Consider the following 27950-nt stretch of genomic DNA (forward strand, 5'->3'; position numbering starts at 1 on the left):
TTCTCCCTTAGGGTGGGGGAAGACATAAGGATGCTGATCATGCAGGTGTTCTTCAAGCCTCTGCTGGAGAACCTCACGCAGGATGCAGGTGAGAAGGATGGAAGGAGCCCTTCTCAAGCTGCAAGATCCAGCTACCTGCAGTACCTGGGCTGTGAAGGAGCAGGGAGGATGGGGAGAGGAGGGGAAGGTGGGGAGATGAGGAAGAAGGGCGTGTGTAACTGTAAACACCACCTCCTCCCTGGAGGCTCCACACTACACAGCTCACTGTCACCTCTACTCTAGGACATGGTTAATCATCCTACAGACAAAGCCAGGTAGAGCAGGTGCTGATCCCTGTGTGTGTTAAACTGAGCGCTGGTATCTCCCTCCTCACTCACCCCCCTAAATGATCACCTTGATCTGTACTGCCCTTCCAGGGCTTCTGCTGCTACCTCTCCTCCTGAGCTTCATTTTCCCCTACATCTTCCAGGACACCTTCTACTTCATCACCTTCTTGCGCTTTATCATAAAGTCCTGGAGGTATGGTTCCAGAACCCCTGTGCACACAGTGGTGGACCTCTTCTTGGAGCAGGTGGACAAGTGCCCAGACAAGCCCTTCTTGATCTTCAAGGACGAGGTGTATTCCTACTCCAAGGTGGACAAGCTGAGCAACCAGGCAGCCAGAGCCCTGAGGAAGCACGGTGGTGTGAAGTCAGGGGACTGTGTGGCTCTCTTCATGGGCAATGCACCTGCTTACATCTGGATCTGGCTTGGGTTGGCTAAGTTGGGGTGTTCCATGGCGTGCCTCAACAACAACATCAGGTCTCAGTCTTTGCTACATTGCTTCAGATGCAGTGGGTCTAAGATCATCATCGCTGCACCAGGTGAGTTATATACCCTTTTATCCGCATTACAGTTTAATTTAACTGTTTAGCTACCAGAGGGGCCATCAACTCAAGGGTTAAAAGGGGCAACCCACTCCACGGACAAAATGCAAAACGAAAGACTCAGGCATTTTAAAACAAATTGGGCAAGTGCCGGTAGGTTGAAAACATTATTTAAACTGGGACGTTTCCCCTGGTAAGCCAAAGCCGTGGCGGCTTTTACAATCTTTCTCCGATGTCTTTTGATGATCAGACTGTTTGTCAGTCCTCCAAAGTAGACACGAGTTGCTGTCTTTGTTTTAAACAGTGTACAGTAAATAAGATGCCATCGTTAGTCAAACAGACAAACATAAGTGGCCGACAAGCTTGAATTCCCCCCCCCCCCTCCCCCCTACACCCCGGAGAAAAGCGAAACATATTTATTTTTAATGGGATACAAATAAGTGTAACTGTCCCCTTAAGGGCGATGAAATCTTTCTTTTGAAGCCAATGACACTGATACATTGTGTCAAACATTATTCCCTTTCTGTATTGGACTGCCTATTTAACAACAGATATATCCTAATTAAAGTACTTGGGAGCACAAGTAGTAACGAGTACCTCTTGCAATGTGTTGCCTCTCTGGCAGCGAAGTGGTTAAGCATGGACAGGATGTACTCTATAAAAAAAGTGCGTGGCAAAAGGAAGAAGATATTAATTATAATGGCTACAGACGCAGAAATAATTAAGATAATGACCCCGTATCATCTAAAGCCCGGGGCGGCCAACTCTAGCCTTCAAGGGCCGTTAACTGGCCAGGTATTAGGGATACCCCTGCTTCAGCACAGGTGGCTGACTGAGCCACTGATTGAGCCACCTGTGCTGAAGCAGGGAATATCCTTTAAAACCTGACCTGTTGGTGGCCCTTGAGGACAGGAGTTGGCCGCCCCTGGTCTAAAGTCTTTCTGATTTGGTAACGAGTTATTTCGTTAACGATATTTAGGGGCCTAACGGCTCTCGTGCAAGGGGCTGACATTGCACCGTCTGAGTCCTGTTCGCTATAACGCGTGTTTTTGCCGCACGTTTTATTAATGTAAATCAATACATTGTTGCAGAAGTGGGGCTTCGTGGCGGGATAACCAGTTTTTGTGTCAAGGCGTAGGAATGTGTTTTGAACACACAGCCATGGAAAGAAAACCTTAGTGCTTGTTAATCAATGCAGATTCTTGGCTTGTGCCCTTTGCAGCTGGCTGAGGTTTTTTTACACCGATGTTCTTGGCAATATTATTATTATTGCCGTTTTTGGTAAATCGCCAACGCGTTCCACAGCGCGGTACAATGGGGGGGGGGGGGTACAGAGTGATGTAAATGACCATAAACAAAATGACATACCAAATAAGATACAAAAGTAATGATGGCTTACAATCTAAAGGATGTGCTTTGCCGCTCCCCCAGCACTAGAGAAGATTTCAGCCCCGTGTACTGTTTAACTGGAGCAGAGTTCTTCTCCAGCACTGGGACACCGTTTCCCAGCATATAGAATGGGGGTTGGGGGTGGAGGGAGAGATGCAGTAAGCGCGATGGGCAATAAGGCACTCTGATCAGCCATTCAAGTCAATGACAGTAAGTGCTGGGTTGGGTTCTGATTCCCGGCATCACTGCTTACTGAATCCAGGCCTAAGAGAGGAATAGAATCAGAGGGACAGCTCATTGTGATGTTTTCTTAACTCCTCTTCTCCATCCCCCCCCCCTCCCCTTAAAATTAGGGGCACACAAATGGTGCAAACATTGATGGTAAAAATACCTTTTAGTGTCAATTTACCAGAGACCCCAAAATTATACCCAATGGCAAAATACAGCCCGGCTTTGGGAAAGAAACATGATTGTTACACGAATTACACTATTACATGAATAATTATATCTCATTATCTCTGAATAAACAATGTACATCCGTTATGATTCTGATTGTCTTAGATCTGGAAGATACATGATTGTTTGCCGTGATTCCAGCATTTTCCCGATTGTTTTTTCACCTGTCTGGTATATCTGACTTTAGTAATGAGCCAATAACTAAAAACATTTTTTTTTTTACCAAATCTGACCAGTTCACGCGTGGCGGTGCCTTGAGTTCTGTGTGTTGGCCTCTGCTGGCATATCTCAGGCACCTGCTTTCTAAGGCCGCGCGTATAGTGCCCGCGACAGGCGACGCCACCCATCGCCGCCAGCGAAAGTTATATTTCGCTTTACGGCGGCGTCGCGGGCGTACTGGCATTTGATTGGTTCAGGGGCTGTCGCCTCATGCGACAGCCCTTGAAAAATCAAATATTGCCAGCTACCAAAATTGGCGACGCTCCATCGCCGTCGCGCTTACTATAAGCGCACGCGGCGGCGGCAATGCATTTGTTTTTGGGCGACGTCGCATCGCCCGTCGCGGGCACTATACGCGCGGCCTAAGCATTAAGTTGCGGAAGAAGTTAGAAGAACTTTGAACTCTTCTCTTTATAGCCGGATAATCACACTTCAGCTATTATGAACGGCTTTCACACTCCGAGTTCTGTCAGCCACAAACCAGATCTTTCCTTTGCAGAACCTTTCCACTATTTTTGCAGGGGTGGGCCACGCCAGTCCTCAAAGACCACCAACAGGTCAGGTTTTCAGGCTATCCCTGCTTCAGCACAGGTGGCTCAATCAGTCTCAGCTTCAGAACCGGTGGCTTAATCCGTCCCAGCTTCAGCACAGATGGCTCAGTCAATGCCTCAGATTGAGCCACCTATGCTGAAGCAGGGAGATCCCTAATACCTGGCCTGTTGGTGGCCCTTGAAGACAGGAGTTGGCCACCCCTAAGCTATATTGTTTAAGACTATACCTTTTATTATATACATTATAAAAACACATACGTATATAAAAACGGTTAGGTATTGTGTTCTTGTAATAAGAAGCAAAGATATATTTATAATTCCTCTGAATATACTCTTATCAGTTCACTATTATGTATAAATATATCTCGTAATTTCTGAATAAACAATATAGATACATTATGGTACTGATATATAAAGATAATTTATTTGCTTTACAGTAAAAAAAAAAAATCGCTATTAACAAAAAATTAACAAGACTAAATGTAAAAACAGGCACCCCAACCCAGTAAGAAAAGCCGCCCAGATCTACTAAGTTATGTCGCAGTATGGAAAGTATAGTTTGTGGGTACATAGGGCATAGTCCCATCTGTGTCTTTATATTCAAACTCCAAAGGCTAATCAGATGAATTCGGATTCATTGCTCTAGAGTTTATAGTGATTAGTATTAACCCTTTGTTGTATTTGCGTTAAGATCAGATTCTCGCTGTATACCGTTACAATCCTAATACTATCCCCCAGGTGAGGGGTCTGCTACCTCTCAAGGAAGAGAGGTTATAAAAAATGTCTTTCTCCAAAATATTCCGAGAGACGCAGCACATGCATGAATATTACACCCCCACAAACACATACATGTACTGCACACACACTAATAGGTATATTCTGTATAAGCATTAACATGCGACAAAATATGTGGGGGAATAAAATGCATCTCACAATAATAAGTTCCTTTACTTAGTTTTTCCCCCATTGTTTTTCTGTGCAAAACAGTGTCATTTACAAATACACCATTTATACATACACTATCCCCCTCCCCCCCAAAAAACACCTACACGACCCCCCCCCCCAAACACACCATATATACATACATTCATACTTACCTCCCCAAAACACCTACACGACCCCTCCAAATACACACACACACACACACACACACACACTCTACCTCCACAAATACACACACACTACCCCCCCAAATACACACGCACACACTACCCTTCCCAAATGCGCACACACACACTTCGCCCCTCACAAATATACATACACACACATGTGTGTGTATATATATATATATATATATATATATATATATATATATATATATATATATATATACATACAGTGTTCGACAAATCCATTAAAATACAGGCCCGTGGCGACTGGATTATCCCCGTGCCGACCTCCTCATGGCCGACACCAAGCAGGGCGGGATTGGGAGCGGGACTAGGTGGCAAGTAGATTTTTTGGTTTATATATATATATATATAGGTTTGAAGCAAAAGGTGACACTGTGTGCTCATTTGCATGTAATTTCCCAGAATCCTTTGCTGCAGTGGAAGTGCTGTATGCTGGGTGATAATGGGGAAAGGCGGGGTTGCAGACCTGCCTAAGACATGCAGATGAGCATACAGTAATATTTCCATTAAATATATATATATATATATATATATATATATAAACACTTACATTGGGCCTCCCTCCTTCACTATCCTGGCGGTGGCTGCGGGAGGGGGGAGGGGGGAGGACCGAATGGCGCTGGTCGGGCCTCTTGTTACCGTCGGGCCCGACATCTCCCTAGCTGCTTGCCTGCCTCTCTCCTGTACTGTCCCACGCCAGGCTCTGTGACATCGGCTGGCGCCAGAAGTTGCGACACGCACTTCCGGCGCGCACCGGCATGAGAGCCCGGTGTGGGACAGTACAGTAGAGAGGCAGGCAAGCAGCCCCCCCACCGCAGCCACCGCCAGGATAGTGAGGGAGAGAGGCAGCAGCTGGGGGTCAGCAACCTGGAAAGAGCCGCATGTGGCTCGGGAGCCGCAGGTTCCCGACTCCTACCTGCCCTGACTCACGGAGCCCGGGACGCCCGTACCCTTTGTCCCCCCCTGTTGGCGGCCCTGACTCTGGGTATTTACCTCACGTCCCTTCACTGAACTCTACATGTCACTTTCACCTAGTTTTGTCAGCACAGAAGCCAGTCTGCCGAGATTCCCTTATTGTGTAAGTTTTATAGGGCGTCCATAACCCAGATCAGGTTTGTTTGAAGTTCTACATTCCTATTTAACTTTAAAACGATAGAAGGATGGCAAAAGCGCTCAAATGCCAGGCCAATAATACATATAATGCCAGAACCACCATCCAAAGGAAATCCGTAATCACAAATATAGAGTAGTGATAATGCAACAACAATAATGGGTACTGTCCTCCTGAAGACAGGTGGTGGGTAGTACAAGCTCACCCGCGACCAGTCTCATTGGCAGGTTCCCCTCAGTTGGTAATAGTACTCACTTTTCCTTGGTGTGGCTGACTGGCTGTGCAGCTTCCAATGGTGATAGCAGAAGTAGAAATATTGGGAGGAGCGCACGAACCAAATGGAGCAGGAAAGGACCCAGAATCAAAATATATGAAAGGGTACTTTAAGGTGTCATGAGACCCACCCAACGCGTTTCGAACGTCGCAGCGTTCTTTATCAAGGATAAAATACAATGTGACACCACCCAATATATACCCTCTTACCTGCAGCCAATTCGCGCCAAAACGGCAACGTGATGACGTCATGGCGCAATGCGCAATGACTAACGCGTCGTGCGCCCCTCCAAATTTTTCTATTTAACTTTAAGGTGACATTGTGTGCTCATTTGCATGTCATTACCCAGAATCCCTGGCTGCAGTGTCTGTTCGGCCACAGCAAGTTGAATGGGTCATGTAATAAAGGAGGAAAGTTGAGTAGGGCGCAACCGACTCAATTCAATGCAAATGTCTTCTACCATGAAGAAGAAGTTGGATGTTCTTGGAAGAGATGAGTGTCCAGCAGGACAGCCACCTGGAGCACCAGCAGTATATCTTGTTATATACTGCTCATTTGCATGCCATTTCCCAGAATCCCTGTCTGCAGTGGAATGATTGTAAGCTAAGAGATAATGGGGAAAGGCAGGGTTGCCGACATGTCGATACCCGTTAGCACTCTGTACCCTGGGCTTGGCTCTTTTACCAAAATCAAGGCTTACGTTATGAGGTATTTTCTTTTTAAAGGTACATTGATCCACTAACCCTTTCAGTGCTGGAAGTCCCAGCGACGCACTGCGTTGCTGCCCTCCCCTACTGAAAAGGTTAAATGAAATCATCCCAGCTGCATGACTACCCACCTTGGGACACACTGAGCTAGTTGAGAATAGCTCTGTGCATCCCAAGTGACAACCTAGAAATAGCAAAGTCAGCAGCAGCGGCTATATTGTTCTATCCCAAGTCACCAGGGACAGTGGAAGTCTGCAGAGGAGAAGGCAAGGTTACATTTTAGCCATGAGACATGATGCTGGTACTGCGGGTGACATTATTTTTTAAGATCCGTAATCGAAGACTGAGCCACTGATTGAGCCACCTGTGCTGAAGCTGGGACTTGAAGACTGGAGTTGGCCACCCCTTCACCAGTGTCATACCCCTCAACTGCACCCATTTACCTGGTTCTGTACCTGTTTCTCTATATCCTGTACAGTGGGCCCTCGCTTTTCCGACACAATGCGTCCGTTAAACCCGCGTCAGATCGCGGTTTGTCGGAAAGCGGAACCCCTGTTAACCGGCAGCGTTTTCCGTCGGATGCGCGGAAACCGCGGCGGACAATGAGTTATTGGACTTCATTATGCGTCGTCGGAAAACACATCCAGCGGAAAGCGTAAAGTTGGAAAACGCGGACTACCTGTACCTGTTTCAGTCAGTGGCTGAAGTGTCAACCAATTAAAGTAGCTGGAAGTTTGATGACTTACCTGCTAACGATTAAACACCACTTCATAATGTGTTCTTCTTACATTCCAGAGCTCAGCGGCGCCATCGAAGAAGTGATGCCAGCGCTCAAGAAAGAAAACGCCAGAGTGTTTTACCTAAGCGAGACCCCCATCGGCGAGGGGACCGAATCTTTCATGGATAAAGTTGAAGCCGCGTTGGATGAATCCGTTCCAAAATCCTTGAGGTCGTTTGTCAATCTGAAATCTCTTGCCTTGTACGTGTACACTTCGGGAACTACAGGTAATGATAGGCATGAGATAATTGTAATGCACTTTGGGGGGGGGGGGGGGTTTCTGGGGAGCCATTTTTATTGCCCTTCATATTTTTTTTATTATTATTAATAATACCGTATTTCCTCAGATTGTAAAACGCACCATCGATTTGGCACTTACACTCGAGGAAAATAACTTTTCACTTACCATGTTTCAGGAGTGGTCTCAGGTCGGCGGAGGATGAAGCGGGCGGCGGCAGCCGAAGAGGTCCCACGTCTGCAGGAGATTGACGATAGACAGCGAGTGTGTGGCAGCAGCGCGAGAAGATCGCCGTAGAGCAGGGGACCTGAGCAGAGGTAGAGCGGCATAGCGGAACGGCTGGGGAGAGAGCTGTAACACCGGAAGTGGACCGGTTTCTTACTTCCGGTGTTACCGCTCTCTCCTCCCCAGCCATTCCGCTGTACTCCTGCTCAGGTCTCCTGCTTAACGGTGATCTTCTCCCACCGCTGCATGCCCGCCCGCTGTCCATCTTCAATCCTCTGCAGACGTGGGACCTCTCCTGCCGCCGCCCCCGCTTCCTCCTCTGCTGACATGGAACTGCCCCTGAAACATGGTAAGTGAGGAGGGGGTTAGGAGGCACTTTTTTTTCTACATATTTTTTAAAAACATCGATTCTAAGACGCACCCCGATTTCAGACATGTGAAAATCGGAAAAAGGTGCCTCTTAGATTCAAGGAAATACGGTAATAACCAAATCATGTTTAACATTTATTTTGATTATTTAATATATGTTGGTCAACTTTGCAGATTTAGACCTTTAAGTTTGTGTTTGGACATTGCAAAGCACCAAGCTTCCTTCACATAGGGAAGTGGCTTTATTAAAGTCTTAAATTAGAGCGTGGCGAACTGTAATTCTAACATTGGCACGATGTCTCCATCTGCAGCACTGACTCCGCGTCAGTGGGGCGGCCATGTTTTCCTACTCTACTCCCAGTGCATTCTAGGTCACAAAAACCCTGCATTTCTATGAGGCAGAACTGGATCCAAAAAGTCACCCAGTGAAGGCAAATAATGATCGGGCTAGAGAAGCTTTGAATGTACAAATAAATAAATGATATTGGGTAAATAATATATATATATCGTATAATATAAAATATACCATTTATTTCAGCCATGTTAAAGGAGGCTAGCAGAATTCCAACGCGTTTCGCACCAAGTGGGGTGCTTTATCAAGGAGTGATGAGCCGAGCTGGACTGAATGTCACGGTGGTACGATGATCTTTATTATACCGATCTCTTTTCTTATCTCTCAATAGGTCTCCCAAAGGCGGCTGTCATAAATCACAGTCGGTTGCTAAATAGCTGCGGCTTGTTTGCTTTATGTAATGTCTCGCCAAGAGACATCATCTATTCTCCGCTTCCGCTATATCACAGCTCTGCTCTAATCATTGGAATACATGGATGCATCGGTAAAGGTAATATTTGCATTATTGTAGCCGTTTAAGAAATGTGTATATATGTATATATATATATATATATATAGTGCAGAATAAATGAGTTCTTCAGTATTAGGTGATACCTTTTTTTTTGGACTAACAATTTATGTCATAGGGTAAGCTTTCGAGAGTTCTCCTCTCTTCTTCAGGTCAGCAATTTTCTGCTTAATATATATATATATATAAACAGGAAAAGACTGCGCTCCTCAGGTGTAAAACTAACACTAAATGACTAAAAGAAAAAACTAATCTGACGTCAGCAGTAATGAATTGGCACAAATATGTTAATAACCTGTAATGGCTGATTGACTACACACTAAAAATTGGATACCTATATATATTAAATAGCTAAAAGTAAAAGCTATTGACTGACATGCTATAACAATATAGAGAATAGGAATTAACATGTTGAACCAATAATATGTTGTGAAAAAATACATAAAAAAACCTATTATGGAAAAATAAAAATAAAAAATGTGAAAAATATTAATAAAAATAAAAATGAAAAAAGGGTCCATGAATAGGATCTGGCTGCTCTCCGCAAGGACCAACGACCTCCCAGAAATCTGCGAACAACAAGAAAAGAAAGCGCCCGATCCTATAGTGCAACATGAAAAATACACTTTTAATAAAATTTAGTAGGTCCAACAAATATACACTCACAAACGAATAAATGGTAAAAGCATGTAATGAGTATACTCATTCGCCACCGCACGATGATGTCGCTCCGCTTGCACGCCACTCTTCCCTTCAGTGAAGTTCCAGCTTCTCCAGGCCGCCGTCCAGCAGAGGTACAGGAACTGCAACAGCTTCTCCCGATGTGACCCGGGAAGTCCACCACTCTCACAGTAGCATCCGGATGGGAGGTAATGAGATTGTGACCCCGCAGAAGCGGATGTGGGACCGGCAGCAAACAAATATTTTCAGAGTGTCCGTGGGGCATCAATAGCAAACGGTGCAGTGAACGGTGAGTAAAAATAGTCTCAGTCTCAATAACTTAAAAACGGAGCGACATCATCGTGCGGTGGCGAATGAGTATACTCATTACATGCTTTTACCTTTTATTCGTTTGTGAGTGTATATTTGTTGGACCTACTAAATTTTATTAAAAGTGTATTTTTCATGTTGCACTAGGATCGGGCGCTTTCTTTTCTTGTTGTTCGCATATGTGTGTGTGTGTGTGTGTGTGTGTGTGTGTGTGTGTGTGTGTGTGTGTGTGTGTGTGTGTGTGTGTGTGTGTGTGTATATATACAGTGTTCGACAAATCACCCAAAAATCTACTCGCCCAACCAAAAAATCTACTCGCCACCTAGTCCCGCCCCCAACTCCGCCCCTAGTCCCGCCCCCAACTCCGCCCCTAGTCCCGCCCCCAACCCCGCTTTAAAATAAAATATATAAATAAAATACATTTAATAAATTCCTAGTCAGAACAACATTCGTTTTTGACATAAATGTATTTATTGTATTACATTATACTACAATTAGTCGTGTGTGTGCGTGTGTGTGTCAATGTCGGATCTAGAAATAAAAGCCAGATGTGAATGACTAGTTTCCTGAATCCCTTAACCAGTGTCTTGAAGTCGGCGCTTCACAGAGAGAGAGACAGACAGACACACACACACACACACACAGAGAGCGGCACACCCACACCCACACCCACACCCACACACAGAGAGTCACACAGAGAGTCACACACAAACACACACACAGAGAGAGAAAGAGAGAAACACAGAGAAAGAGAGAGAATGAGAAACACACACACAGAGAATGAGAGACAGAGAGAGTGCGACAGAGAGCGCGAAGAAGAGAGTGCGACAGAGAGCGCGAAGAAGAGAGTGCGACAGAGAGAGCGAATAAGAGAGTACAACAGAGAGAGCGAAGAAGAGAGTGCGACAGAGAGAGCGAAGAAGAGAGTGCGACAGAGAGGGAGAGGGTGACAGAGAGAGGGCGAGAGGGAGACGGTAGGTGACACAGGGAGAGGGTGACACGGAGAGGGAGAGGGAGGGTGACAAAGAGAGGGAGGGTGACAAAGAGAGGGAGGGTGACACAGGGAGAGGGTGACACAGGGAGAGAGAGGGTGACACAGGGAGAGGGAGGGTGACACAGGGAGAGGGAGGGTGACACAGGGAGAGGGAGGGTGACACAGGGAGAGGGAGGGTGACACAGGGAGAGGGAGGGTGACACAGGGAGAGGGAGGGTGACACAGGGAGAGGGAGGGTGACACAGGGAGAGGGAGGGTGACACAGGGAGAGGGAGGGTGACACAGGGAGAGGGAGGGTGACACAGGCAGAGGGAGGGTGACACAGGGAGAGGGAGGGTGACACAGGGAGAGGGAGGGTGACACAGGGAGAGGGAGGGTGACACAGGGAGAGGGAGGGTGACACAGGGAGAGGGAGGGTGACACAGGGAGAGGGAGGGTGACACAGGGAGAGGGAGGGTGACACAGGGAGAGGGAGGGTGACACAGGGAGAGGGGGAGGGTGACACAGGGAGAGGGGGAGGGTGACACAGGGAGAGGGGAGGGTGACACAGGGAGAGGGGAGGGTGACACAGGGAGAGGGGAGGGTGACACAGGGAGAGGGGAGGGTGACACAGGGAGAGGGAGATGGGGAGGGTGACACAGGGAGAGGGGGAGGGTGACACAGGGAGAGGGGGAGGGTGACACAGGGAGAGGGGAGGGTGACACAGGGAGAGGGGAGGGTGACACAGGGAGAGGGGGAGGGTGACACAGGGAGAGGGGGAGGGTGACACAGGGAGAGGGGGAGGGTGACACAGGGAGAGGGGGAGGGTGACACAGGGAGAGGGGAGGGTGACACAGGGAGAGGGGAGGGTGACACAGGGAGAGGGGGAGGGTGACACAGGGAGAGGGGGAGGGTGACACAGGGAGAGGGGGAGGGTGACACAGGGAGAGGGGGAGGGTGACACAGGGAGAGGGGGAGGGTGACACAGGGAGAGGGGGAGGGTGACAGGGAGAGGGAGAGGGTGACAGGGAGAGGGTGGGTGACACAGGGAGAGGGAGAGAGGGTGACACAGGGAGAGGGAGGGTGATACAGGGAGAGGGTGACACAGGGAGAGAGAGAGGGTGACACACTCACAGACACTCACTCAGACAAACTCACACTCACAGTCTGTCACTCACACACACAAACACTCACCCGTAAGGCAGGGGGGTCGCACATGGCAGCGGGGGCCTCCGCACGGCAGGAGGGCCTCTGCAAGGGGCCGGGCCCCCTCCAGAGTGGGACGCCGACGCCGCAGTATTCACTTATAGATGTGCTTAGAGCAGGCAGAGGCCCCGGTGAGGGGATTTCCCCTGCTTAGAGCAGGGAGAGGCCCCGGTGAGGGGATTTCCCCTGCTTAGAGCAGGGAGAGGCCCCGGTGAGGGGATTTCCCCTGCTTAGAGCAGGGAGAGGCCCCGGTGAGGGGATTTCCCCTGCTTAGAGCAGGCAGAGGCCCCGGTGAGGGGATTTCCCCTGCTTAGAGCAGGGAGAGGCCCCGGTGAGGGGATTTCCCCTGCTTAGAGCAGGGAGAGGCTCCGGTGAGGGGATTTCCCCTGCTTAGAGCAGGGAGAGGCACGCGTGGGGTGAGGGGGGTTTCACGGAGGCCGGGAGAGATTGGGGTGAGGGGGGGGGTGGATGGCCCGATGGGAGGGGGTGGTGGATGGCCCGGTGCGATGGGGGGGTGGATGGCCCGGTGCGAGGGGGGGGGCGGGTGGCCCGGTGCTAGGGGGGGGGCGGGTGACCCGATGGGAGGGGTAACAGATAGCCCTGCAGGGGCCTGAGGCAGACAGGCATGGAAGCGCTGGCTGCCGGAAGGGGGAGGAGTGGAAGCGCTGAGGAGGGAGGCCACTGCTCAGAGAGCCGGAGGCGGGGTAATCTCCCCCAACAACATGAGCCCGCCTCCGGCTTTTTTTTTTTTCTCCAGCGCTAGCGCGGGAAAAGCAGCAGCGCGAGCGCGGGAAATTTTAAAAATACATGTGTGCTGCTTGGGCCAATATTTACTCGCCCGGGGGTTAAATCTACCCGCCCGGGCGAGTAAATGTATATAATTGTCGAACACTGTATATATATATATGCAAATATAACTGTATGCTCATCTGCATGTCTCAGGCAGGTATATATATATATATATATATATATAACTTTTGGGATATGGTGCTCAGTGTATGTCTAATGGAACAAGGCATATTCAAGCCTATTTTCTGGATCCTTATATCCCATATAAGATTTAGATTTGGGGTTCTTACTCTGTGTTGGGTACCACTGGGGTATACCAGGTCATGGAAAGGGATACTCCAAATGGTTTTAATTCTCGGGTTTCTGTGGGAGAGAGGACAATATCATTGGAAAATAGGCAGGATGTTACATAGCAAATAAACACATGGGAAAAGTAGATATATGTGTGATTATACATATAGTAACGGTCACAATGCTGTATACTGTGAGGGACTGAATGGTTAACTCCCTCACTCTGCAGGCAGGCATGTACACCACACCTTAGATGTATGCTGTGCTAGAATGTGGACAATTAGCTCCAGACCAGGACTTTAAAGGCAGGAAGTGGCTGCCTGTCAGTGCTACCTGTTCTAGAACCTGCAGTGACAGGCCAAGAGGCTGTGGGGACTCCCCAGAAGGGAGTACCTGGGAGCTGCAGGACCCTGCGCCCGTGAAACAAGTTAGCTAGGAGGAAGTCAAGCTGCCCGAGGATGTGCCCGGCATAGGAGACAGACTTTCCTCAGGAGCCCAAAGTAAGGACAATTTAGTCTGCCTTTGTTACACAGTCTGTGATTCAGCTACCCCTGAGTTTTGTTAAATCGGTAAGCGAGGAAGCCGTCCGGGATAGTTAGGGGCAAGATGTGTACTGTGTAGTTAGTGCTCAGAGAGGAGCTAAGCATTGTGTTTGATTGTGGCTTTGTGTTAGGCCTGTAAAAAAAAACCTGCTAACAGATTCTTATGCTCCCAGCAGCCCCGAGCCTTAAGTGTGGGGCCGCCATGACCAGGGGGACCAGACTCAACTTCTTCTCCGTGGCGCCCTCTGTCTGCTCTCCTTCCCACCGGTGGGAGCAGGGGATGACGCGGTCAAGGGACGCGAGAGGGGGAGGTGTGGGGGAGGTCTTTAAGGCCCGCTGGCAGGGCGTGCGGTCAATCCGCTCCCTGACAGCAATTTCCGTTGTTTCTGAATATTATTAATATCGTTTTGTGTTACAGTTTGAAGTTGAATTTAATTTTACAAGAAATATGACAAGAAGTGCTGAAGTTTCTTGACGGAGGGGAGACGAATCTCCATTTTTTTGATACCCATTCAGGGTCGAGTCGGACGGTGTTGCCGCTGACGCGGCGGCAGTTGGGGGGTAAGTGCTTGCCCTTGCCAGACGGGGCTCTGTGCTGATAAAGCCCGTTGGGGCTGAGAGTGGCAAGTGGGCGGGGGTCATTTAAACGTGGCCTCCGGAAGCCCACTCGCACTAACAGCCGGGTCACGGCTTGAGGGTCACGGGCAGGGTTGCCACCTTCTATTGAAGGCCAAATTTTAAAAAAATCCCTTACTTGGTGGCATGTTGCGGTGTCTCCCGGCATCCTGCTGCAATTCCCCCTGCCGTGAACATGGCTGCCTGGCGTCAAATGACGCCGGGTTGCCATGGCAACCGGATGCTATGTGCCGTCGTGACGCTACGCGGCACCGCGTTATCATGACAACGTGACGCCGCGTAGCGTCATGACGTCAGGTAGCGTCCAGTTGCCATGGCAACACGGTGTCATTTGACGCCAGGCAGCCATGTTCACTGCAGTTGGAGGGGGGGGGGAGGGGGAATTGCAGGAGAATGCCGGAACCGCCGCCACCCGGAAATTGACAGCAGCAACCCGTAGCCCGGAGGTAAGAGCCCGCAACCCGGAGTCTCCGGGTCAAACCCGGAGAGGTGGCAGCCCTGGTCACGGGGTCATCAGTTTACGGACCTTTCACCCATTAAGCGAGCACTCTGGTAGGGATGGGCATTTATTCAATTATTTTAATATTTAAATAAAACGCCGTTGCCTTTGTACCTCCAAACCTGGTCTCTGTGATTATTTGTTTGTCCTTAAGTGGGTATCGGGTAATTGGGGGAGGGGGAGGGAGCCCTCTCGCCGTCTCCCTGGTCATGCCTTTAATGTGTGAGCAAAGATTCGGCAACGTGGCCGAGTTGTCACAATTCACACCGGGTGAGATAAGGAGTAGCAATATGTGCTTCCCCCGGCACAGAAAGGGGAAGGCGACTGAGCCAGCAATAGCACGGCTTAGCTCCAAGGCAGGGGTGTGCAAACTGCCCCCCCTCCCTGCTCTCCTCCGTTGCTGCGCCCCCCCCCCCTCACCTTGCACGTGATTGTATGACGTCACTTGACCCGCGGCGTCATTTGACGTCACATTACCATGGCAACCATGGCGTTGCCATGGTCACGCGTCCCGAAGCCGGCTGAATCTCGGTAAGTAGAGGATGCCGAGGCCTCGCGCGGTCCCCCGGCATTTAATTTAAATGCGTTGGGGAAGAGCGCGGGACCTCTGCAACCGCCCGCGCCCCCTCCCTCCAGTTTGCGCACCGCTGCGTCTAAGGAACCCTCCTCACCCACCCTGTTATCAATACTGGGGGGAGGGGAGAAAGAGGCGAAATCAGGATTTCTGCTTTAATACATCATTACGTCCTATGGCCTCTATTCAGTATTGTATGAAGGTGTCTTCCCCTTGCTGAGGAACATGTCAACTCGATTCACTTGAATTGGACTGAAATTTACCCAAGCGAGGAGAAGACAGCTTCACATCATGTTGAAAGCACCTTGCTTTGTTTCCCTCTACTTTGAACTGTGGGTGCAGAATCCAGAGCTTTTCACGGTTTCGGCTATTTGAGGTGATCTTGTTCCCTTCTGCTAATGTTGCAATCACGAACTTTCCCCTTGTTTAATTAATCATTTGTTTATGGGCACACATAAGTTGGCAACAGGTAAGGACTAGATGGCATTAAGATACCATTTACACTATTACCTGGCGGCATCTTTGAACTTTTATATGCCCCATGCGTCACACTTGTGTGTATGTATCTCTTTGTTTATATAGTGCCCACAGTGTACTCCGTGCTTTACAGAAGACGCAGGACAGGGAGTTATCATACAATAAGTGCAACAAAGTCAGACAATAGGAAAGGAAATCCCTCGCCCAGAGAGCTTACAATCTAAGTGGCATGTTGGGGGAGTTACAGAGATAGCAGGCCTCTGCAGTGTCTCATATCTTGTCTTCGGTGACGCGTCAAATGACGCCGCGGGGTGACGTGCCGCCATGGCAATGCGTGTCAAACCACGCCACGAGTCATGTGACCCCACGCGTCATTTGACGCCAGATTTTAGGTATGGGGGGCGCGAGTACAGGGGCTGGCAGGCAGGAGGGCGCAGCGCACAAAGTTTGCGCACCCCTGCATTAGAGAAACATTGAGCGCATTCTGTTCCATCCGCCCAGTTAGTTTAATGCGAGGACACTAGGAAATCCAACAGATTCAACCGATAGCGATAATACTGTTCTACACTCGCATATTCTGGGATATGCTTTGCACGACATGAAGGTAATGATAAAAACACAGACGCGCATCAACCATTACTAAGGGTATACGGCAGCAGTGGCCAACTCCAGTCCTCAAGAGCCACCAACAGGTCAGGTTTTCAGGATATCCCAGCTTCAGCACAGGTGGCTCAATCAGTCCCAGCTTCAGCACAGGTGGCTCAATCAGTCCCAGCTTCAGCACAGGTGGCTCAATCAGTCACAGCTTCAGCACAGGTGGCTCAACCAGCTCCGGCGGGAGCGATAGCGTGCGCTGCAGAGCGTACTGGGGACCCAGCCTTAGAGGAGACCTGCACTTTGAAGAAATGCTTTGTCTACGTTGTGTTGGCTGCACACGCCGGATTCTCCTCGCCTGCGGCTGTTTCCCCGCGCTTTGGATTCCTAGTACTGTATTTAGTTAAGACATTTATTCATTCGTATCCTTTTAAATTTAATTTTTTGATTTTGTATATTTTGGTTCCACATCTGTAAAAATAATCGGCCTTATTTGCTTAGATTTTCTTATTAAATTAATGCTAAGAAATTCACCAAGCACTCACACTCCGTTTAGATAGAATCTGCGTCTGGGAGTCAAATTGATCTCTAAACTGGTTCCTTCCTAGCTTGACACCGTTTTCTATAAGAGGGGTACACTTAGGCTGAGTCCATAGAAGGACAGTCAGCGTTGAGCCGTGCGGACGCTCCGCGCTGAGCCCCATCATCCTCAATGAGGATGCCTTGAGAGGGGGCTCCCGCGAGCGTCCGCAGGCGTTCTGAGGCGCAGGGATTTTCAGCCGACAGCAGAACCTGTTTCTGAGCGTGCTGTCTGCTGCAAACCTCCAATCAGAGCGAAGCAGCGTCAACGTCACGACGCCGTGACACCTGTGCTGGAAGAGCTGTGATTCTGAGCCTCTCCGGCTGTCAGCCAGCCTTAAACAACCTTCTCTTATTTGGGAGATGTCCTAACGCCTGATAACCTTCTGACTCTTGTGATGTATTCTGATGGTCACATGATCCTTCAAAGGTTTATTTGTCCAATGTTTAATCCCTGGACTATTGCATTTTGATCCGTAACCTGTGTTTGGTTCTGTGTATTCCTGGCCCTGTAAGTGTATTTTGCTTTGATACTTCTGTTTGTTTCTTCTGCAACCAATCTTTCCAGCTCAGCAACAGCAACTTTATTTTTCATATAAGCACATTTCTCCCAACGGGACTCAAAGCGTTTGACAATTACAGTATAGTCCGCAGCACATAGCAATGTTACAGACACAGCCCCTGCCCAGATGAGCTTACACTTTATGTTGTTGATGCCTGAGGCACAGGGAGATAAAGTGACTTGCCCAAGGTCACAAGGAGCTGACACCGGGAATTGAACCAGGTTCGGTGTCGTTGTTATCAGTCAGTGTCCTTACTCACACTCACTCCTCCGTCAGTAAGCATGTTTTCTCGTTGCCCACTAGGTGCAACTGTGGTCTTGCGTGAGAAATTTTCAGCCAGCCAGTTTTGGGAAGACTGCAGAAAATACAATGTGACCGTGGTACTATACATTGGGGAGACCCTGCGATATCTCTGCAATGTTCCAAAGGTATCTTCCTTTGTCTTTCAATGCAACGTGTAGGTTTTCATCCCAGGTTATTTGTGTGATGCTGTTCATCTTAATTCAGTACAATCCAGTGAAAGCACATAATAATAATAATAACAATAATAATAACTTTATTGCATATAGCGCTTTCCTCCCAATGGGACACAATTCGCGTCCCAATTACAGCATAGCGCACGGTACGCAGCACATAGCAATGTTACAGACACAGTTCCCTGCCCAGGTGAGCTTACAATCTATGTTTTTGGTGCCTGAGGCACAGGGAGATAAAGTGACTTACCCCAAGGTCACAAGGAGCCGACACCGGGATTCCCCTGATTCAAATTCAGTCAGTGTCTTTACTCACTGAGCCACTGTGATGTGACATCTCTACCATCTTAATATGTATTTAATTACTTAATAATGAAGTTTAGAAGGATAGGATTCCAAAAATTGCAGTGATAAATTATCAATAGGTTTCTGAAAATAGTTACATAGTGGATGAGGTTGAAAAAAGACATACGTCCATCAAGTTCAAACTGTGTTAAATTCAGACGACAGATACTTTATCCTATATCTATATTTACTTATTGATGCAGAGGAAGGCAAACAAAAAACCCCAGTGACATATCATCCAATGATATCTCATAAGGGGAAAAATAAATCCCTTCCTGACTCCAAATATTGGCAATCAGATTACTCCCTGGATCAACATCCTTCCCATGTTTACTTATGTGGTATATCCCTGTATACCTTTCCTTTGTAAAAAGATGTCCAACCCTCAGAGTATGTAGAATTTACCCCTAAGTGTAACTGCAACTTAGTGTTTGAACTCATCCCGTCATATCAGGGAGCACGGAGTATCCGTCATATCAGGGAGCACGGAGTATCCGTCATATCAGGGAGCACGGAGTATCCGTCATATCAGGGAGCACGGAGTATCCGTCATATCAGGGAGCACGGAGTATGACTGAATATATTTCCAATGTAATCCGAGTCATATAAACCATTATTACAGCTCATAAGAATTGTACTCCCTAACATATGAACACCAATAAAATAGCACAACGCCAGTGAACTACCCCATAATTTTATTGAAGCTGGGCCAAATACCATCCAAAGTCAACACCGCACAGAAGGGGAAAAGGTGGAAGAAAACAAGATACTTAGGGCCTCATGCAGAGAGCAGCGGTGGAATAAATTGGAGAAAGAAAAAAATAGTACCTTTTTTGGCGTGATTTAATCTCCATATGCAGAAAGGGCATAAAACTGCATTTAAAATCCTGTCTGCATATGGAGAGTTTCAACCGGCGATATGCGCGCTGTTGAAACTTGTGGGAAAAAAATCGCGTTTTTTTTTTTTCTCCCCCACCGGCCGCCGAGCTCCAGCTTCTTGCTGGCGAAGCAAAATGTTGAAAATCGCGCCATTTTTTTGCCGCGAACAGCCACCTCTGCATACGGCCGTTTTCAACACTGGAGAGATTTAGGTTCTCTCCAGCCACGCGGCGAAATTTGAAAAAAAAAAAATGGCGCTTCTTTCAAAACTCTCCATTATCTGCCTTTCTAAAGGCAGATTTCGGCAAAACATGCCGCTTTCCCTGTTAGCGCTGCTCTCTGCATGAGGCCCTTAGTATTAATATACTTTTTTTTCTTATTTAGAAAGAAGACGATGCGTCACACAACGTGAGGATGGCCATAGGAAACGGGCTCCGAACTGATGTTTGGAATGAGTTTATCAAGAGATTTGGGGATATTCGAATTTGCGAATTCTATGCAGCCACTGAGGGAAATATCATTTTCATTAATTACACCAACACAATTGGTGCCGTGGGAAGAATGAGCTACTTGTACAAGGTACCCGATACGGCTTTTCTTTACAAACTTTCAATGCCGGGGTTTCAATAGGGTTCCATGTTAAAGTGTATTTGAAGCAAAAGGTGACACTGTGTGCTCATTTGCATGTCATTTCCCAGAATCCCTAGCTGTAGTGGAAGCACTGTGTGCTAGGACAAGGGCGCGCAAACTCTTCTCCCTGCGCCCCCCCTGCTTGCTCTCACCACCTGCTCGTGCCCCCCTCCCCTGCTCGGCTCCGGCAAGTAACGCAGTGGGGTCATGTGACCCCCGCGGCTTTATTTGATGCCGTGTTGCCATGGCAATGTGTCGCTGGAAAGCTAAGGTAAGTGAAGTTGCAGAGGCCTCGCCCAGTTCCCGGCATTTCATTTAAATGCCTTCAGGAAAGCGCGGGGCCTCTGTAACCGCCACGCCACCCGAAAATCTCATGCACCCCAGTTTGCGCACCCCTGTGCTAGCAGATAATGGGGAAGTGCAGGGTTGCAGACCTGTCTGAGATGTGAATGTGCTCACAAGTGACATTTGTGTTTGCTGTACATTCATAACTAAAATCCAACTTTATTTTTAGTATCTATGTTAACACCTGTGGCGCACGTGGGACCCACAATGCATTGCAAAAAGTGCACTGCCGATCCTGCAAACTATGGAGTACCAAAGTAAACTAAAAGCAGTGATAGGGTTACTGGGTAAAAACCATAAAGTTATTCCGAGACGGGTATACGGGATTTCAAACGTTTCGGAAAATGCAAAACTTCCTACGTTTCCAATTAGAGCAGCTACTCTTGGGGCGTAAGATTGATTCATCACTTGCTCTGCCTTGGTGATAAAAGGAATTGGGTTTCTTCTGCATGCCCGTATCATTCACATACTTTAAAATTATTCAAATATTATTTCGACACACAATGGTTCCTCCCTCCTTTATATATTATATATATATATATTATTATAGTACATACACACACCCACACCATAGTACATCACTCAAACCAGTAGTTCGAAAGAAGGATACAGCACTCCGGGTAAATTGAAAATATATATTTAAGCCATCAGTAAAAACAGAGTTTCTGTCCTCAAAGGGGCCCTCATCAGGACATATTTGGTGATTTATTATTGGCTTATGATACGTGCACACACCAATACATTTTTTTCATATGCTAGAGGTTGTGCCTATTGGGTTTCAGATATTATATATAATACATAGGTGTATACGCCAGTAATTTTGTCTCTCTAATGTCGTTAAATGTGAATGTGGCTTGTTTCCCCTCATGCTAATTAAAGCGTTCTATTTTTAATAGACATTGTTACCATGTGAACTGATTAAATATGATATAGAAAAGGATGAACCTCTTAGAGATGCCAAGGGACGTTGCATGAAAGTGCGGAAAGGTATTGTCAACTTAGATCAACGTTCACCAAGTGAAGTGCAAGAATGTACAATGTTTCTGTGTAAGGAAAGGACACCCATGTCTCTGCCTACCTCAAACTCCCCCCCCTTCCATTACTATCACATGCAAAGCAAAGGATTCTGGGTAATGGCATGCAAGTGAGCACACTGAGGGGCAGGGTTACATCAAGTGTCGGTTACAGGTTATCGCACCTGTTCCGGTGCTAACTCTCACTCTGAGCAGTTTACTTATTGCTTTGTATCTGTTTTAAACATGGATTATAATCTCTGTCTAAATCGGTTTTGGGGGTCTGGGGGATGACACTTCTTGCACAAATGAGTTTCTTTTCTTTGCTGAAGTTTTTCTTTATTTAATTTCCCCTAACCTTATTGTGTCTGACTTGTTCAAAAAAGTAATGACACTCACCTCCAATCCGGAAGCATGGACTCCCTGCCGCGCGAGCGCGGCAGACACTGTGTCAGGCGCCGCGGACGTTTGCTGCTCTGTAGACCAGGGGTGCTGAACTCCAGTCCTGAAGCCCCCACCCAACAGGACAGTTTTTCAGGATATCCCAGCTTCAGCACCGGTGGATCAATCATTCCCTGCTTCAGCACAGGTCTTCGACTAAGCCTCTCATTAAGCCAACTGTGCTGAAGCTGGGATATCCTGAAAACCTGACCTGTTCGGGGTCTTGATGACAGGCATTGAGCACCCCTGCTGTAGACAGAAAGTCTGGCCACGCCTGCATTCATGTGTGTCGTAGGCTTCGTGCCGCGTGACGCATAATTCGCTGTTCGAAATTATTTTTGACACATTGCGTCATATTGAATACCTGATTGCTACAATTTAAATAAACAGCATGGTGTATATGTATTTTAATTTATAATGTTTGTGAATATCAATGATTAGGGTAAGAATCATAGTAGCCATACTGGGACACTATAGCATCCATGCTGTGCCTGTATCCAATACATTTTTGGTTGATACATAGCAATTTAATTCTGCACTAACGCTATTAACAGACTTCATGGATTACGCCAAGTTGGTGCACCATTTTGACGGACTCTCTACTTTATTTTGGGTGCCAGAAACATTCTTTTGTAGTACATATTACAGTATTTACATCTGTCCGCGTAGCGCACTCCAGTTCTGTGCACCAGCCAAATAAAATGGACGATACTGACGCAGATGGAGACATTTCAGGTTCGGACATAGGCGCACGCAAAGCACAATTTAGAATGAGATTTCCCGGGGACAATTTGCTGCCACAAAAGCAATTTGCACCGCTTTCTGCATCGTTCCCATGCTGTCTTTTGTCGTCCTCAGGTCAGCCCGGGCTTCTGGTCAGTAAAATCACAAAGGTTTCTCCGTTTGGCGGCTACGCCGGAGATCCATCGCAGACCGAGAAGAAGATGCTGCGCGACGTTTTCCGCAAAGGAGATGTTTATTTTAACACCGGCGATCTCCTGATGGTTGACCAACAAAAGTTCATTTATTTTCATGATCGAGTTGGAGATACTTTCAGGTGAAACATTTTCCCAGCATGCTTAGAATATTTAAATAAAAAACTGAGGGGTTTCGGAGTATTTCCCAACAGTGCACCTCAACACTAATCCCATTATTAAACATTCTTTACTCAACAGAAATGGCATATTTTCAAAGTGATGTCTTATTAAAAGAAAACACAGTCATTATAAATACATTCCAGATATTGCTATATGGTGTGTCAGGCTTATAGTAGGAGGAGAAGGTATGAGATGAGTTGGAATGGTCATTAACCCGGGCAAGGGTATGTGTTACATCTGAACGAAAGCCTTATAGAGTCGAAGTGTCAGCTGCAGCTCCTTTCTAGTTCTGTTTTACAACCCAGAGCTGCATATTCCTAAAACCACACAATCATTGTAGGTATCCGAATCCTATTAATAGGGTGATGTCACTTGCCGGCTGCTCGTGCGCATATTTGATCGGAGCCTGCACCGATCACGCATGCGCAGTCGGACAGTGCCGATCGTGCATACGCGGCCAACGGGATTGATAAACTGGGATAGCATCCCCCAAAAAGTCGAGACAGAGCATTAAAAACCGGGACTGTCCCGGCTAAACCGGGACATCTGGTCACCCTACCAATAAAGCTAGGAATGTGCTATATGTGGGTTATATACTGTAAAGAAGAAGTGGTAGTCAGAGATGTTAATGGCCTTTAACTCGAACTGTTGTGTCAACATATGAGTCAATCCCCTAAAGTAAATCGGCCAACCCCTTCCCCCCCCCCACTCCCATTGCAGCACTAAATATAGCATACTTTTAGCGTGTACATGAGTCATTACATACATCCACGGCCCCCATATAGGAAGGGGAGACCGGCCGGCTGAACCCAGAAGTTATGCCCAAGCAGAAGTTCTGGGACCGGCCAGCCTCGCCAAGTGCACAGGGTCAGAGCCCCATCCCCGCTCAAAATGGGTCTCAGCACAGCCGCTCCCTGCTCAACACCTTTACCTGGGGGCCCAGGTATAGACCTCTTTGGTCCCCGGAAGGCCTGCATGTATTATCAATACAAATCCTTTTTCTGCCAGAGAGATCAGCACACCATCGCTCCTTTGCTTGTCCCTCTGCCAGCGAAGCGGTTAAGAAAATGTACTATAATGTTATATTTTTCGTTTTAGGTGGAAGGGGGAGAATGTTGCGACCACAGAAGTTGCTGATATTCTGGGTCTCGTGTATTTTATCCAGGAAATTATCATCTATGGAGTCCCTGTTGCAAGTATGAAAAGTCCCTTACTTGCAGTTCACTTATTTTATGGGTGGAGCTGATTTTTCTCGAAGGGGGTAAATTCATGTTTTTGTGTTGTTTTTTCCCCCCACTAGAGGTCAGTTATTCTCTATGGGCTCAATATGCTAAGGCCATCTTCTCCTTGTCAGGGAAAATCTGATAACCATTCAAATAAATGAGGCTTACATTTTGCCTGGCAAGGAAAATAAATGTGAACAGCATGTTAAATGGGGATCTCAATGAAAAGAACAATTGTGAGCTGTTTGACACCTTCTCCCATCCTCAAATAATCGAATGCAGCAAGACATTCAGCCGTTGTGTTATTGTGAATCATTATCCTCAGGCGCCACTCGCAGGGACATTGTAAGAGTCCTTTTTGGAAAGGTCATTGGTGGAAATAGCACATGGTGCAGCTTTGATCAGTTGCCAATAATCCACCTTCACTTGTGTCTGGGTCTGGAATAGAATCACCACCCTGTGCATGGAATCAAACTGGAGAGTGTTTGCAGCCTACACATCCTAGGTGGAGAGGTTCTGTTCTGGCTGACAGATTCAATCTGTCAGTGGTGACATTGGATACCGAAGCTTGAGCCTCATTACTCCAAGTTCTCTTGTTGTGTATATTGTCGCTCATTTAGAAAGCTTCTTGATCTGTGTTACTTACCACAGCTGAGTTGGTTTCACAGGGTCAGCGCTGTGATGGGTCGTGGGTAGCGGTCGAATGGGTTTGCAGAAACCGCAGCAAGCGGAGATCCTAGATCTTTCATTGGTTCTGTTTTATAGATCATGAAGGCCGGATAGGAATGGCCTCTCTCCGGCTGAAGGATGGCCAGGAATTTGATGGGAGAAAACTATACTCGCATGTCATGGACTTCCTACCAAATTATGCAAGACCCCGGTTTGTTAGGATTCAGGTAGGATATATCTAAGTTTTTTCTTACAAGCCTTATTGTATTCTTCAAAGGCCCTTATCGGCTACCTCTTTCTGGAGGAGATTTTAGATCCATTCCTTTGAGTGGAGCTCGTCTCCAGCAAGTAAAAGTTTGCAACGGTAAAAAATATCTTAAAGTTGCAGTCGCTGTCCCCGCAGACAGATTTCCCGGGGCACAGGACTGGAGTTACTACCGGCGTGCGCCGATGTCAGAGAGGCCCGGTGCGTCAGCATCAGAAGCTCGATGTGGGACCAATGTCAGATTTCCCATTAGGCCCCGGGCCTAAGGCGCCCCCAATTTTGCCGCGCTCTGGGGCCTCTTGGAGCAAAGGGGAAGATACTTGTCTGTGTGGCAGCCTCATTCCTTTGGAATTCCAGCATCAAATGACGCTGTGGACGTCCCCAACGTGATGTCACATGGCGTCTCGTTGCCAAGGCAGTGTGACGTCACGTTTCCATGGCAGCGTGCCACCGTACGGGCACGTTGGTGACGTCCGCAGCATCATTTGATGCCGGGATTCCAAAGAAGCAGGAGCGCGGGAGAGAGGTGGCGGCCACACAGGCAAGGGCCTACGGGTGGCAAGTTTTGAAATCCGCTGCTGTGTGTTTTGGGACAGTCAGTGAGGGAGGCCCGCGCTCGGGTAGAGCCGGGCCCGGCGGCAACGAGAGGACCGGCAGCAGGGCCCACCACAGCCACCGGGCCCGGGTCTCCCCCCCCCCCCCATAAGATCGAAAACCCGGGGGACCCCACAGATGAGACGGGTCTTCAGGTTATCCCTGCTTCAGCACCGGTGGCTGTCATTATGACTGAGTTACAGATTGAGACACTGATTGCGCCACCTGTGCTGAAGCAGGGATATCCTGAAAACCTGACCTGTTGGTGTCCTATGAGGACTAAAGTTGACCACCCCTGCTTTAAAAGGTGCAAGTAGAAGTATTAGTGAGTGGCTCAGTGAGTAAAGACACTGACTCAAATCCCGGTGTCAGCTCCTTGTGACCTTGGGCAAGTCACTTTACCTCCCTCAGGCACCCACAAATAGATAGTAAGCTCTACAGGGTAGATTCTATGTACAGCGCTGCGTACACTGTCAGCGCTATACAAGGGAGAAAAACAAACATTATTATAGTATATTGTTTTATGTGTCAATGGGACCTGACATTTAAGCGGAATAATTCCGTTTCCTCATCTCCTCTCTAACACACACACACACACACACACACACACACACACACACACACACACACACACACACACACACACACACACACACACACACACACACACACACACACACACACACACACACACACACACACACACACACACACACACACACACACACACACACGCTTCCATTTCTAACGCCCTGTCTTCTTTATTTTAGGACATTTTAGAGATTACAGGCACTTACAAGCAGCGCAAGGTGAAGCTTGTGGAGGACGGCTTTGATCCCTCTATCATTTCCGATCCACTCTACATCCTGGACGATAAAGAAAAGAAATACGTCCCAATGACTCAAACCATTTATGATCATATAAAAGATAGAAAAATAAAACTATGAGACTCTCTAACGCCATTTATTTTAATTTTATTTTTAAACATTGGTTACTGATATTCTCCTTATTCATCGATTTGTAATACAGTTTGTAGCTGGTTTATTATTATGCATTAAAAGAGCTTGTTAATAGAACTGGGTGTTTGTCATTTGTTAAAAGGGTTTCTTAGGAACAACATCTAATCCACCGGGATACCATTTAGTGACCCAGAGGAACCAATTTGTGAGGTCTGAACCTCTGCATCAGTAACAAAAATAAACAACCCCAGTGCATGTTGCAATACAGCAGCAATACCCAGCGCTGCTCACTTAGAGCAATCCGTGGCATGTATTACAATAGAGGACTACTGCTTGATGTGCGTTAGAGGTGAGCTGTTCGCAATGGAAAGCTTACAGCAGCAATATTGCATTCTCCCCATTTCTTATGTGACAATGTATAATTGTACATTCTTACCTAAGCTGGCAATCTTTTTGGGTTCCTGTTATAAATCTGTAAAAATCCTGATTGTGTGCCTAACTAAATGGCTGCCTTTCAGTTTCAATCAATCCTTCAGTCAGTGTAACTCAGCAGCTACAATATATCCTTATATTACTAAGGTAACATTATCTATTGTTACAGTTTGTAGCACAAATGGCTGGAAATATTGGCAACAAATGATCCCAAACAGGAAAGTGTTGCAAAGATCTTGCACTGCGGGGGAGGTGGTGCTGAAATCTGCTATAGAAATCAAAGGATGCTCAGTATATTACATCTAATTAAAAATGGCATTAAGAGTTGGAAAAAAAATAATAAAACAGTTACTTATTTAATACTACAGCCGAGTAGAGCGGCTACCGCCCCCCCCCCCCCCCCCCTACAGAGGTCTGTACCTCCTGGAAGCAGGGGGTCGCCGGAGCTGAAATTAATGGTGAACAGCTTCGGAGACCCCCTGCTTCAACCCTATCTTAAAAAAAAACAATAACCGAAATAAAAGCAGCGCTTGGATTGCCGCATATTGAACATATTCGGTAGCCAAATACTGAAGCATTCTCTGATTTTGGGTTATTTAAAAGCCTCAAAGTTGCAAGACCTGCAAAAAATGGGGGCAAAGAAATCGCGCTAGATTTAACAAACCAAAAAGTGCGTTGCATGGAGATGGGTCCCTT

At 47.4% G+C, this 27950-nt stretch overlaps 1 protein-coding gene across 1 annotated transcript; it reads left to right on the forward strand.

Moving 5' to 3' along the window:
- Nucleotides 1–247: 247 nt before the first annotated feature.
- On the forward strand, nucleotides 248–26939 carry SLC27A2 (solute carrier family 27 member 2). The gene is made up of 10 exons (XM_075575588.1): nucleotides 248–863; nucleotides 7502–7711; nucleotides 9000–9158; nucleotides 18193–18317; nucleotides 19971–20165; nucleotides 21458–21548; nucleotides 22874–23072; nucleotides 24211–24308; nucleotides 25101–25231; nucleotides 26634–26939. The coding sequence occupies exons 1-10, from the start codon at nucleotides 386–388 to the stop codon at nucleotides 26808–26810; spliced, it is 1863 nt and encodes a 620-aa protein (XP_075431703.1). The 5' UTR covers nucleotides 248–385; the 3' UTR covers nucleotides 26811–26939.
- Nucleotides 26940–27950: the final 1011 nt, after the last annotated feature.

The sequence above is a fragment of the Ascaphus truei genome, chromosome 18 (genome assembly GCF_040206685.1).
Source record: "Ascaphus truei isolate aAscTru1 chromosome 18, aAscTru1.hap1, whole genome shotgun sequence".
Taxonomy (NCBI): Eukaryota; Metazoa; Chordata; class Amphibia; order Anura; family Ascaphidae; genus Ascaphus; species Ascaphus truei.

Bases quoted from the DNA above. Each gene is read 5' to 3' on its own strand.
- SLC27A2 (XM_075575588.1), top strand. From the start codon at position 386: ATGATCACCTTGATCTGTACTGCCCTTCCAGGGCTTCTGCTGCTACCT. The intron at 9,159-18,192 runs GTAATATTTGCA...GTTGCCCACTAG, and splicing joins ACATGGATGCATCGGTAAAG to GTGCAACTGTGGTCTTGCGT. The intron at 18,318-19,970 runs GTATCTTCCTTT...TTTCTTATTTAG, and splicing joins ATCTCTGCAATGTTCCAAAG to AAAGAAGACGATGCGTCACA.